At 52.3% G+C, this 13,909-nt stretch overlaps 1 protein-coding gene across 3 annotated transcripts in view; it reads right to left on the bottom strand.

Annotated features, from left to right (window-relative positions):
- The window catches only part of NCAN (neurocan), a 40,485-nt gene extending 30,110 nt beyond the window's left edge, over positions 1–10,375 (bottom strand). For 2 of the 3 annotated variants that reach the window (XM_005588532.4, XM_074026477.1), the window contains exons 1-3: positions 10,269–10,375; positions 5,622–5,701; positions 3,342–3,743 (exon numbers count right to left, since the gene is read on the bottom strand). In XM_005588532.4, the coding sequence (XP_005588589.3) occupies positions 3,342–3,743; positions 5,622–5,694 (475 nt within the window). In that variant the 5' untranslated portion in view covers positions 5,695–5,701; positions 10,269–10,375. Of the gene's footprint in view, positions 1–3,341; positions 3,744–5,621; positions 5,702–6,440; positions 6,588–10,268 lie in introns of those variants that run through there. The other variant, XM_065535301.2, reaches the window with a different exon arrangement.
- Positions 10,376–13,909: the final 3,534 nt, after the last annotated feature.

Below are 13,909 nucleotides of genomic sequence, written 5' to 3'. Positions count from 1 at the left end.
GACCCAAGACAGGAATCAGGGACTTGCCCAAGGTCAATGTAAGTTAAGGGAAACAGATTTCCCAGCAGGAGTCCACAGGATGTTTGCTGTGCAACAATCCATTCACTGAGTCATTTATTGAGCATCTACTGTGTGCCAAACCCTGCTCTTTATTTTTAGTTTTTGACTATTTATTTATTTATTTGAGTCAGAGTCTCCCTCTGTCACCCAGGCTGAATGAAGTGCAGTGGTGTGATCTCGCTCACTGCAGCCTCCAACCTTCCAGGCTCAAGCGATCCTCCCACCTCAGCCTCCTGATGAGCTGGGACTACAGGTGCACACTAACATGCCCTGCTAAATTTTTTTTTTTTTTGAGATGGAGTCTCGCTCTGTCGCCCAGGCTGGAGTGCAGTGGTGCAATCTCGGCGCACTGCAAAGTCCGTCTCCCAGGTTCACACCATTCTCCTGCCTCAGCCCCCTGAGTAGCTGGGACTACAGGCGTCCGCCACCACGCCGGGCTAATTTTTTTGTATTTTTTAGTAGAGATGGGGTTTCACTGTGTTAGCCAGGATGGTCTTGATCTCCTGACCTCATGATCCACCCCCCTCAGCCTCCCAAAGTGCTGAGATTATAGGCGTGATCCAGCCATGCCCTGCTAATTTTTTTTTTTTTTTTTTGAGACGGAGTCTCGCTCTGTAGCCCAGGCTGGAGTGCAGTGGCCGGATCTCAGCTCACTGCAAGCTCCGCCTCCCGGGTTCACGCCATTCTCCGGCCTCAGCCTCCCGAGTAGCTGGGACTACAGGCGCCCGCCACCTTGCCCGGCTAGTTTTTTGTATTTCTTAGTAGAGACGGGGTTTCACCGTGTTATCCAGGATGGTCTCGATCTCCTGACCTCGTGATCCACCCGTCTCGGCCTCCCAAAGTGCTGGGATTACAGGCTTGAGCCACCGCGCCCGGCCCATGCCCTGCTAATTAAAAAAAAATTTTTTTGTAGAGATGGGGTCTCACCATCTTGCTCAGGCTGGTCTTGAACTCCTGGGCTCAAGCAATCCTCCTGCCTTAGTCTTTCAAAATGCTGAGATTAGAGGTATGAGCCACCACATCTGGCTTATTTAGTTGTATTATTATTACTATTATTTTTAAGACGGAGTTTCACTCTTGTTGCCCAGACTGGAGTGCAATGGCACGATCTCGGCTCACTGCAACCTCCACCTCCTGGGTTCAAGCAATTCTCCCGCCTCACCTCCCGAGTAGCTGGGGTTACAGGCATGTGCCACCATGCCTGGCTAATTTTTGTATTTTCAGTAGAGAAGGAGTTTCACCATCTTGGCCAGGCTGGTCTTGAACTCCTGACTTCATGATCCACCCGCCTCAACTTCCCAAAATGCTGGGATTACAGGCTTGAGCCACTGCGCCCAGCCATATTATTATTATTTTTGAGACAGGGTCTTGCTCTGTTTCCCAGACTGGAGTGCAGTGGCATGATCAGGGCTCGCTGCAGCCTTGATCTCTCGGGACTCAAGCAATCCTCCCACCTCAGCCTCCTGAGTAGCTAAGACTACAGGCACATACCACCATGCCTGGCTAATGTTTTGGAATTTGGAATTTTGTAGGGACAAGGTCTCACTATGTTGCCCATGCTGGTCTCGAACTCCTGAGCTTAAGTGATCCTCCTGCCTTGGTCTCCCAAAGTGCTGGGATTACAGGCATGAGCCACTGGGCCCCCATCCCTGTTTTTTTGTTTTGTTTTGTTTTTAATAGAGACAGGGTCTTGCTATGTTGCCCAGGCTGGTCTTGAATTCCTGGGCTCAAGCGAGCCTTCCTCCTCAGCCTCCCAAAGTGCTGAAATTACAGGTGTGCACTACCACACGCAGCTCAACAAGAATTTAATAAAGGAATTGGTTAAATAGGTATTTGAGAACTGTTCTTGCTTAATATTTAATATACATTTTTAATTAACTTACTTTTAAAAAATTGCCTCACTTAGAAAAAAACTTGTTTATTTTACAAGGAATTTTTTATTTCTATTTTAAATAGAAAGCCAGTATCCTTTGTCTTACATAAAATCAGATAACCATAAAATTGACTCCAAGCAAAATCCTGCCCAGACGGAGGATGCAGTGAGCTTAGATAGCACCACTGGACTCCAGCCTGGGCAACAAGAGCAAGACTCCATCTCAAAACGAAACAAAAAAAAATCCTGCCTAGATAATGTGGCCCCCAGAAGTCTGAGCTGGAGACTTCTCCCTCATAGCTAAAAAAGAGAGGTGTTGGCCGGGCGCGGTGGCTCAAGCCTGTAATCCCAGCACTTTGGGAGGCCGAGACGGGTGGATCACGAGGTCAGGAGATCGAGACCATCCTGGCTAACACAGTGAAACCCCGTCTCTACTAAAAAATACAAAAAAACTAGCCGGGCGAGGTGGCGGGCGCCTGTAGTCCCAGCTACTCGGGAGGCTGAGGCAGGAGAATGGCCTGAACCCGGGAGGCGGAACTTGCAGTGAGCTGAGATCCGGCCACTGCACTCCAGCCAGGGGGACAGAGTGAGACTCCATCTCAAAAAAAAAAAAAAAAAAAAAAGAGAGGTGTTAAAGATAGTACCCATACCCATAAAGACTTCGTTTTTTTTTTTTCTTTTGAGGCAGTCTCACTGTGTTGCCCAGGCTGGAGTGCAGTGGCTCGATCTCAGCTCACTGCAACCTCCGCCTCCTGGGTTCAAGCAGTTCTCTTGCCTCAGCCTCCCAAGTAGCTGGGATCATAGGCATGCATCACCATGCCTGGCTAATTTTTTTTTTTTTTTTGAAGACGGGGTTTCACCATGTTGGCCAGGCAGGTCTCAAACTCATGACCTCAACTGATCCATGCGCCTCGGCCTCCCAAAGTGCTGGGATTACAGGCACCATAAAGACTTTATGACTTTATCAGAAGAATTGAAGGGGAATCCCTGTTCAGAGGGTGATTTCTTTCTTTCCTTTTTTTTTTTTTTTCTTTTTTTTTTTTTTTTTTTTGAGACAGAGTCTCCCTCTGTCATCCAGGCTAGAGTGGAGTAGCCTCAACCTCCCGGGCTCAAACGATCCTCTCACCTCAGCCTCCCGAGTAGCTGGACTACAGGCATGTGCCACCAATGCCCGGCTAATTTTTGTATTTTCTGTGGAGACAAGGTTTCACCATGTTACCCAGGCCGGTCTCAAACTCCTGTGCTCAAGTGATCCACTCACCTTGGCCTCCCAAAGTGCTGGGATTACAGGTGTGAGACACCACGCCAGGTCTCAGGGAGCGATTTCTAAGGTGACATTTGGTGGGTAGGCACCAGGTTCATCCCTCCCTCTCCCAGCTCCCCAGCCCCTCCTTTGCCCCCAGCTGACCTGTCACCTCCAAGGGCACCAGGTCTTGCTCATCCTCGATGCCCCTCACCACCTGGCAGCGGTACAGCCCAGAATCACTGGCCCTCAGCGGCCCCAGAAGTAGCGTGGCGTTGACTCGGCGCCGGGGGTAGGCAGGTAGTGACACTCGTCCCTGCCAGCTTTTGGCCACCCTCACGACGTTGTCCTTGGCCACCAGGATGGGCAAATCCTGTCGCTGGCCCGATGCAGTCCGCACCTTGGTCCACTTTATCCGAGGGGCATCTCGGGCTGCGCTAGGCCGTGGCTGCAGGGTAAAGAGACAGGGCAGGGCCACCAGCTCCGCCAGCGCAGCCCGCACGGACCCAGACCCCAGCTTCTGCATGTGGAGCCCCCTTTCGCTGGCATCGGCGATATCCTGTGTGCCTGGGTTGGAGAAGGTGGAGAGAGGGCGTGACTCAGAGGCAAGAACCAAGCAGGAACTGCTATTTCCCTCTTTTAAATTTTTTTTAAAAAGGGCTGAACCAGAATTCAAACCTAGGGCCACTTGACCTCAGAATCCAAGCAGTGACTGGACGCGATGGCTCATGCCTATAATCCCAGCACTTTGGGAGACCAAGGCGGGCAGATCACCTGAGGTTTGGAGTTTGAAACCAGCCTGACCAACATGGAGAAAACCCTGTCTTTACTAAAAATACAAAATTAGCTGGGTGTGGTGGCTCATGCCTGTAATCCCAGCTACTCGGGAGGCTGAAGCAGGAGAATTGCTTGAACCTGGGAGGCGGAGGTTGCAGTGAGCCAAGATCGCGCCATTGCACTCCAGCCTGGGCAACAAGAGCAAAACTCCGTCTCAAAAAAAAAAAAATTATTTTTAGAGATGGAGTCTCTATCGTCCAGGCTGGAGTGCAGTGACATGATCACAATTCATTACAGCTTCAAGCTCCTAGGCTCAAGCAGTCCTCCCATCTCAGCCTCCCAAAAGTGCTGGGATTATAGGTATGAGCCACTGTGCCCAGCCCCTTATTATTATTATTATTATTATTTTATTTATTTATACTTTTGAGATGGAGTCTCGCTCTGTCTCCCAGGCTGGAGTGCAGTGGCATGATCTCAGCTCACTGCAACCTCTGCCTCCTGAGTTCAATCAACACCTCAGCCTCCCAAGTAGGTGGGATTACAGGTGCGTGCCACAATGCCTGGCTAATTTTTGCATTTTTAGTAGATGAGTTTCACCATGTTGGCCAGGCTGGTCTCCAATTCCTGACTTCAACTGATCCGCCTACCTTGGCCTCCCACAGTTCTGAGATTATAGGCGTGAGCCACCACACCAAGCCTTATTATTATTTTTTTGAGTCTGACTCTGTCACCCAGTCTGGAGTGCAGTGGCATGAGCTCGGCTCACTGCAACCTTCGCCTCCTAGGTTCAAGCGATTCTCATGCCTCAGCCTCCTGAGTAGATGGGATTACAGGCATGTGCCACCACACCTTGCTGATTTTTGTATTTTCTGTAGAGATGGAATTTCACCATGTTGGGCAGGCTAGCCTGGAACTCCTGACCTCAAGTGATCTGCCTGCCTCTGCCTCCCAAAGTGCTAGAATTATAGGCATCAACCACTGTGCCTTGCCCCTCACTTTATTTTTATAAGGACAAGGATTTTACTCCAGTGCCACTGACTCACTGTATGGCCCCAGGAGAGGCATTTTCCTTCCCTGAGTCCCAGTTTTTCCGAAAGGTAAAGCGAGAGACAGCTAATGAAAAGGAAATGGTGTTTGCGGAGTACTGTCTTTATAACAGGCACTTTATAGCAATCAGCTCATTTGATTTTCATAACCATCTGCAGAGTAGCAATGTCTCATTCTCTTTGGGGAAAGTTGAGGAAACTGAAGTTCAGAGAGATCATTATGCTTGCCTAAGGTCACAGACCAAATATGTGAGGGATTTCTAAAATCTGGGCTCTTGACCACCAGCAGAGGCACCCAGACCTTTATTTCCATTGCTCCACCCTTGGCAGACATCACGAATCAATCTCTGCACTATTCTCATTTCTTTCTTTCTCTCTCTCCAGTTCATCTGAGCAAAACGATGAGAGGCGGGAATCTCCAGCTTCTGCTGACAATGACTAAAAATAACCTCTTAGGTATCTTGTTCGCTTTTGACTGTTCAAAGACCTTTTAAAATCTATTCTCATCTTATTCTCTATCCCATGCCAGGAGACCAGCAGGGGAAGGCTCTGGAACTCAAAAGCTGCCCCATATTGTCCATCCCCCAGACCCCAATCTCTCCCTCCCCACAAACCAACTCACCCTGTTCCCCAGCCACAAAGAGCAGCATCTGCGGCATCAAAAGGCCCAAGGCCCAGACAAACGTGGCCCCCATCCTGGATCTGGAACAAAATGGAAAGGGAGGGAGGAGTGAGCCATAACCCAACCCTCCCAGATATTCAGCATGGCAGGACCAAACTCCCCCACTCTACAGATCAGGAAACCAGGGCTCAGAGAGACCAGTGTGTTATTCTAGGTCACAGAAGGAGCCGGCAAAGGGCTGAGCCAGAATTCGAACCCAGGGCCACTTGACCTCAGACGCGGTGGCTCACGCCTATAGTCCCAGCACTTTGGGAGGTTGAGGCAGGAGGATTGCTTGAGGCCAGGAGCTTGAGACCAGCCTAGGCAACATAGTGAGATCTCATCTCTATTAAAAAATTAGCTGGGTCTGGTGGTGCACACTTTTGGTCCCAGCTACTCAGGAGGCTGAGGTGGGAGGATTGCTTGAGCCCAGGAGTTCAAGGCTGCAGGGAGCTATGATCGCACCACCACGCTCCAGCCTGGGTGACAGCACAAGACTGTCTGAAAATAAAACAAAACAACAAAAAACAATGTAAGCAATGAAGTCTGTGGTCAGAAGCCTGGGTACTATCGTGAATCAAATCTGGAATTGACTCACTGTTCCTTGTGTGTGATCTTGGACAAGTTGCTTACCTTCTCTGTGCCTTACTTTCTCTGTGGATCAGATGGGGATAACATCAGGTGGTTGAAAGGAACGGATGAGTCAATATATATAAAATGCTTAGAACTACCTCATGCAGTAAGGGGTACATTTTAGCTGCTGCTATTATTATTACTGACCTTAACACAGCCAAGACTGAAATATCATTTTTCAAGTCAGCCTCCTCCATCAGACTAGTGTCTCCTAGAGGGCAGCAGTCCATCCCAGTCCTCCCAGCATCCCCAGTCCAGGCAGCAGGCTGGCCTCTAAGCCATCCTTTAATCTGGGTTTGCTGGCTGACACGATTCGCAGCTTCAATTCCAGGATTTGGTTGTCACCAAGATTCTATTCTTGGTTTCTGGGATTTTGGAGGAGCCGCCAACTCCTAGCTGGAGGAAGGGGCTCACCCCTGCCCACCCATCCTCCTCCTGACTTCACACAGCCCAACAAAGATGCTTCTTAGGCCCACAGACAAACTTCAATTGTGGGTCCAGTTCCCTATAGGGGCTAGGACCCATAGGGATAAAGTGGACAATTATTAAGTGCCTACTGTGAGCAAAGCCAGTCGTTGGGACACAGCAGTACATTTCCTGACTTCACATTCTCCCAGAGACTAGGAATCCTGGGGAGGTGGTCCCTCCCCGAAACCTCCCACCCCTGCCAATCCCCCTCACCAGGCTGAGGAGGTGGGCGCAGATGGAAAATTAGAACATCATTTGCAAACCCAACCCTTGCTCCCTGCCCCTATAAGAAATTATCCTTGAGGAAGGGGTGTGAACAGAGTCCAGAAGGGGAGGTTGTAGGGGACAGCTGTCCCCTTCCCCAGTTCTCCTTCCCAGCTGCCAGAGTTCTCGGCTGGGAGGCCGGCCTGGGACCTGTCCGTGGTGCTGAACTCTGAGGCGGCAACGCGGCGGCAAAGCCCACCTGGTCCACCCCTGCCTCCCGCCTGCCAACAGGATGCCTCGGGGACCAGAGATGGCTAGAGGTTTGCCTCAGGCTGCACAGCAGGGTAGAGGTCAAGGCCAGACCCTGGACCGGTGCTCCCAACTACCAACTTGTAAACCTCAGTAACCTCTGCCTTCATCTCAGGCTGTTCTCATTTCTTCCCCTTGGAACTCCAAGCAAGTGTGCGGTCCCCTCACGGCTGTTCTAGGCCTGGCCAGGTATTAGAGAGAGACAGGACTCCAGGTTGCACCTGCCCCCAGCAGGGCCTTAGGAATGGACAAGGCCAGAGAATTCTCTCTTTCTCTCTGTCTCTCTCTGTCACACACATACACGTACACGCGTACACGCGCGCGCACACACACACACACCCCCCATTAAGAGGTCAGACTACATCCAGATAGCCCTGCTTCTAATCCAGGACTAGCTGCTTCCATCTCTCTGTGCCTCAGTTTCCCCACCTGTAAAATGGAGATTATCCAGCAAGTACCGCCTACAGCTACTGTGAGGACGAAATGACCTAAGACTTGCAAAGTCCTAGAAATGTTAAATTTAAAAACAGCTCTTTAGACACAAAGCCTCATGTATACACTAAAAATATACTGAGGTTGCCCAACATGGTGACAGACACAGTTTCAGGTGCACACTCCCCACACACACCCTCCCACTCCCTTCCACTCGCACCCTCACACACCCACACCCTTCTCTTAAAATACCTCCTCCCCAGGGCGGCCAGAGATGAGCATTTACACAGCTGTCTGGGGCCCGTGCCCTCATGAATAATGTACGAGCCTCATGCATATGCAAGCAGGGGCCTGCGGGGTGCTGGAGGAGGGGCAGCTCAGATCCATGTGAATGTGTGTGTGTGTGTGAGTGTGTGTGTGAGTGTGTGTGTGAGTGTGTGTATGTGTGTGTCCCCTCCTTCACTTCACCCCCATCCCAAGTCTCGGTTAGCACTGAATGAGGGTGAGTTTGCCAATGGGCATTTGTGAGCGTGACGGGGTGTGTGTCCGGGGTGTTGTGTCCTGGCAAGGGTGTGCAGGCGGTTGTGCCATGTGGTGTGTGCATGTTGTGTGTGAGGGCCTGCAGCAGCTCCGTGCACCGGGTGGAGCACATGGGACCTAGTGTGATCTGTGGTTGTGTGTGGGTCTGAGTGTCCCTCGGCAGGGGGCTGTGCGCATATGTGTGTGTTTCTGACCTGAGAGTCAGGGTGTATTAGTGTGCATGGGTGTGAATGTGGAACTCCGTGGAGGAGAAAGGGAGATCGGCTCAGTCATCACCCCAGGCTGCCCCTTGGGGACTTCAACCCGTGCTCAAGCTTTCCCTGTTAGTGCCCCAACTCTGAACACAGACCGCATTCCACACCCCCATGCCCAGGGTGCACACTGCCAATCTCATGGAAAGAACCCTTGGCCCCTCCAGATACACAAGCGGGACACACACAGCCACACACCCCAGACACAGACCCGGGGGGAAACACACACTCACACAGATTCACAGTGACATTAACAAAGAGAGACAATATGGGCACTTACAAGACAGGCGGCATGTCTTCTGCACAAAGACACACACCCACAGTCTCGGGCCCCCCCCACATAAACCCCTTGATGAACGGAACAGCCTCAGACATAGCTCCTCACTCACTCACACGGCGATGCCAGCCCCTGGCACAAACTGAGATGGATAAATGTGGCCTCAGTGACCGATGGGCACTCATCATTTTGCCACATGGTGATGTGGCCCTCAGCACAAGTTTTCTGACAAAGACACAACCACAGTCACATCAGATTCACAGGGGACCCTAGAACCCCTGGGCATACTCCCCCTCCCCGCCTGTCCAGGGCGGACACACACACAAAACCCCCATATCCTTGAGGGGGAACTTTGATTTCAGAATGTCCATCAACCATAGTCCCCCAGTGGGGTCCCACAGTGCACCCACCCCTCCCTGCCCGCCCCGCCCCCACGTCCCCCGCTGGGGCCCAGAGCCAACCCTCTCCCTGGCCTGGTTGTTTCTCATTGATGCTGCCTGAGAGGAACAAAGCCCCGCGCGTAGGGATGGGGGTCGCTCCTGCCCAGACAGGGCCTGGGGTCCCAGCCCCTTACTTCCCAGCGTCTGTGCCCCCAAACCAAGCCAGGGCTTCCACACGTGTCCATATGGACAGGTGGAACTAAAGGGGACGGGGGTAGGGGTCTGTGTCATGCTGTAAAGACGTGGGAGGCTGTGAAGGTGCTGGGGGACAGCCCCCGCTCTGAGCTGGTATCCCTCACAGGTCCTGGGGATCCATAGCTGGGCAGTCTAGGGGACCCCCACCCAACATTCACCTGGGACACCCAGTGTGTTCCCTGGGATAAGGGACAACACCTCAACCCAAGGTCTAAGGGAATAACGGGGAACCACGTTGGGATGGGGCCCCCCAGGACCTCCTCCCTGAGTCAGAACGGACCTGACCCAAAAGGACAGGGAGACGGCAGGGCGCCCCTTCCCCATGGCCGTTCCTCTCAGCGCAGATACCTTTCCACTGGGCACAGGGTGATCTGGGGGGCCCCCTCCCCACTGCAGTCCGGCCCGGAATCCTCCATTCATCCGCAAATTGGGAATCCCCACTTAAAATCCTGGGGTGTCTCGGCTGAGATACGGGGGTGCCCTGTTCCAGAGTCCCCCCATTCGGCATCTGGGTGTCCTCTTCTTCTCTCCAAACTCGGGGGGCCCCTCCCCTAACCCTGTTTCCCATTGCTCCCTCCCCAACCCTGAGACCCACCCCCAGCCCGGCCCCCTCCCCACCGGGGGGTTGTCTCCGCATTCCACGGACAACCTTCCTCCCCAAATGTGTGTCCACCTGACATTCCCAAGCCCCCTCCCAGTTTACGCTCCCTCCTCAACCCGGGGCTCCCCTCCCCCGCTTCAGCCCCCTCCCCATTCTGGGGGCTTCTCCCTGGTCTCGTGTCCTCTCCCTAATCCCGAGCTCTGTCTCTAATCCCAAAGTCTTCTCCCCGCCAACACGGTCCCCTCACGGACCCCCCACCTGGCTCCTAGCTCGGACGCATCCCGGGGCGGTCGCGCGGCACAAAGGACGCTGCGCTGCGGCTCAGCTAGCTCCGCGCCGGGTCCAGCCCCTGCGCCCTGCGCTCCGCTCGCCCCAGCGCCGCCTCAGTGCTTATAAAGGGGCCGCGATGCCGCTCTGCGCATGCGCCCCCGCCAGCCAGAGGCGTCTGGCTGCGCGAGGGAGGGGGGCTCCCCTGTCTAAAATCCCCACCCCGCCCATTTTTTGGACACCCACCGCACCCAGGAGAAGACGGCACTGACTCTCCTCCCATCCTCTTTGCCCCAGGAACCGCGTTAAACGTCCCCATTACGCCCCAGAATGAGGCGGTCCCATTTTACAGGTGGGGAAACTGAGCCCCAAGGAGGCAAAGTCGCTTCCCAAGGTCACGCACAGAGGCAGAGCTGGGATTCGAACCTCGCCCTGCCTGATTCTCTAGGGCTCACGTTCAAAGCAGTTTTGGCTACAATTACTGGTTTACCCCATTTACAGAGAGGAAATTGAGGCACGGACAAGACGGGGAGACTCCTTGTTTACACAGCTGGTAAGAGGCATGCAGGGTGAGAGATCAGGTGTGTGACACCCCCGAGCTGTTTCCAGCAACTCCAGCCAGATTGTATCATTCATTCATTCACCTTTGTCCGATCAGCATTTATGGTGCTCTGGCTATGGACTGGGTACTGCTGTTGACACAGGCAGAATTTTGCTTTATGCAGAGGCATAGGCTTGTCCCTGTCATGAGACATGAGACCCCAGTTTTGTTTTTGTTTTGTTTTTTTTCTGAGACAGAGTCTCGCTCTGTCACCCAGGCTGGAGTACAGTGGCACAATCTTAGCTCACTGCAACCTCCACCTCCCAGGTTCAAGCAATTCTCCTGCCTCAGCCTCCCAAATAGCTGGGATTACAGGCACCTGCCACCACGCCCGGCTAATTTTTGTATTTTTAGTAGAGATGTGGTTTCACCATGTCAGCCAGGCTGGTCTTGAACTCCTGACCTCAAATGATCCGCCTGCCTCAGCGTCCCAAAATGCTGGGATTACAGGCATGAGCAGCCAGCCTGGAGACCCCAATCTTTAAAGCCTAGATCCAAGGCTGGGCGTGGTGGCTCACGCCTGTAATTCCAGCACTTTGGGAGGCCAAGGTGGGTGGATCCCCTGAGCTCAGGAGTTTGAGACCCGCCTGGGCAACATGGGGAAAACCCTTCTCTACAAAAGAAAAATACAAAAATTAGCTGAACAGGGTGACCTGCACCTGTAGTCCCAGCTACTTGGGGGCTCAAAGCAGGAGGATCCCCTGAGCCCAGGAGGTCGAGGCTGCAATGAGCTGTGCTCGCGCCACTGCACTCCAGCCTGGGTGACGAAGCAATACCCCATCTCTAAAATAAATAAATAAATAAATAAATAAATAAACGCCTAGATCCATACAATGGAATGTTAGCCATAAAAAGGAATGAAACACTGATCAGTGCTACAATATGGATGAACCTTGAAAACATGATGCTCAGTGAAAGCAGACAGACACAAAAGGCCAAATAGTTTTTGGCTCCATTTACAGAAATGTCCAGGTTACATTGGGTGTGGTGGCTCACACCTGTAATCCCAGCACTTTGGGAGGCCATGGTGAGAGGCTCCCTTGAGGCCAGGAGTTCAAGTCTAGCCTGGGCAACAAAGCGAGACCCTTTTGTCTCTATAAAAAAACAAACAAACAAAAAGCAAAACAAAAAAACAATTATCCAGTCATGGTGGTATGTTCCTGTAGTCCCAGCTACACAGGAGGCTGAGGCAGGAAGATCTCTTGAGCCTAGGAGGCCGAGGCTGCCGTGAGGCGTGTTTGCACTACTGCACTCCAGCCTGAGCGACAAGACTCTGTCTAAAAAAAAAAAAAAGAAAAGAAAAAGGAAAGAAAAGAAAAGAAAGGCTCAGATCAGGCAAATCCATAGAGACAGGAGGCAGATTAGTGGATGTAGGGTCTGGGGGAAGGGAAATGGGGAGTGAGCGGCTGATGGGGACCGGGTCTTCTTTTAGGGTGATGAAAATATTCTGGATCTAGACAGAGGTGATGGTTGCACAATAACGTGCATGTACTTAACACCATTGAATTGTACACTTTATTTTATTTATTTATTCTTTTGAGACAGTGTCTCACTCTATCGCCCAGGCTGGAGTGCAGTGGTGCAATCTCGGCTCACTGCAACCTCTGCCCCCACGGTTCAAGCGTTTCTCCTGTCTCAGCTTCCCAAGTAGCTGGAATGACAGGCGCCCACCACCACGCCTGACTAATTATTGTATTTTTAGTGGAGATGGAGTTTCACCATGTTGGCCAGGCTGGTCTCGAACGCCTGACCTCAAATGATCTGTCCTCCTTGGCCTCCCAAAGTGCTGGGATTACAGGTGTGAGCCACCATGCCTGGCCTTGAATTTTACACTTTAAGATGGTGAGGTTTATGTTACATGTATTTGACCACCATTTAAAAAATAGTAATGAGGGCTGGGCTCGGTGGCTCACACCTGTAATCTCAGCACTTTGGGAGGCCGAGGCAGTTGGATCACCTGAGGTCAGGAGTTTCAGACCAGCCTGGCCGACACGGTGAAACCCTTTCTCTATTAAAAATACAAAAATTAGCTGGGCATGCTGGCAGACACCTGTAATCCCAGCTGTTCAGGAGGCTGAGGCAGGAGACTCACTTGAACCCAGGAGGCGGAGGTTGCAGTGAGCTGAGATCGCACCACTGCACTCCAGCCTGGCAACAGAGCGAGACTCTGTCTAAAAAAGGGCCGGGTGCGGTGGCTCAGCCTGTAATCCCAGCACTTTGGGAGGCCGAGGTGGGTGGATCACAAGGTTGGGAGTTCGAGACCAGCCTGGCCAACATAGTGAAACCCCATCTCTACTAAAAATACAAAAATGAGCTGAGCGTGGTGGCATGCAGCTGTAGTCCCAGCTACTTGGGAGACTGAGGCTGGAGAATCACTTGAACCCAGGAGGCAGAGGTTGCAGTGAGCCGAGACCATGCCATTGCACTCCAGCCTGGGTGGCAAAGTGAGACTTCGTCTCACACACACACAAAAAAAGGCCACGAGGAGTGAAATGTGCCCAGAGAGGGCAGCCTTTGCCCCTGCCTTTCTTCCTGTGGTAGTGGAGTCTCTGTGCTAAGAATGGGCTCACAGCACTCCACCCTGTGTCCTACATCTGTGAGTGTGTGTTTGAGCATCTCTGAGGGTGGGTGTTCGTCTGGCAGAAGGATAGACAAATGAGGGACAAGATAGCTCTTCCACAAGATTATCAAAGAAAGGAGGCCTTGGCCAGGCGCGGTGGCTCACGCCCATAATCCCAGCACTTTGGGAGGCCAACATGGACAGATCACTTGAGGTTAGGAGTTCAAGACCAGCCTGGCCAACATCGTGAAACCCCACCTCTAATAAAAATACAAAATTAGGGTGTGGTGGCGGATGCCTGTAATCCCAGCTACTCGGGAGTCTGAGGCAGGAGAATCGCTTGAATCCTGGAGGCGGAGGTTGCAGTGAGCCGAGATCAGGCCACTGCATTCCAGCCTGGGCAACAGAGTGAGACTCCATCTCAAAAAAAGAAAAAAGAAAAAAGAAGAAGAAAGGAGGCCGAGCACCGTG

This window comes from Macaca fascicularis, chromosome 19, assembly GCF_037993035.2.
Source record: "Macaca fascicularis isolate 582-1 chromosome 19, T2T-MFA8v1.1".
In the NCBI taxonomy this organism is placed as follows: Eukaryota; Metazoa; Chordata; class Mammalia; order Primates; family Cercopithecidae; genus Macaca; species Macaca fascicularis.
This window is presented reverse-complemented; position numbering and strand designations above follow the sequence as displayed.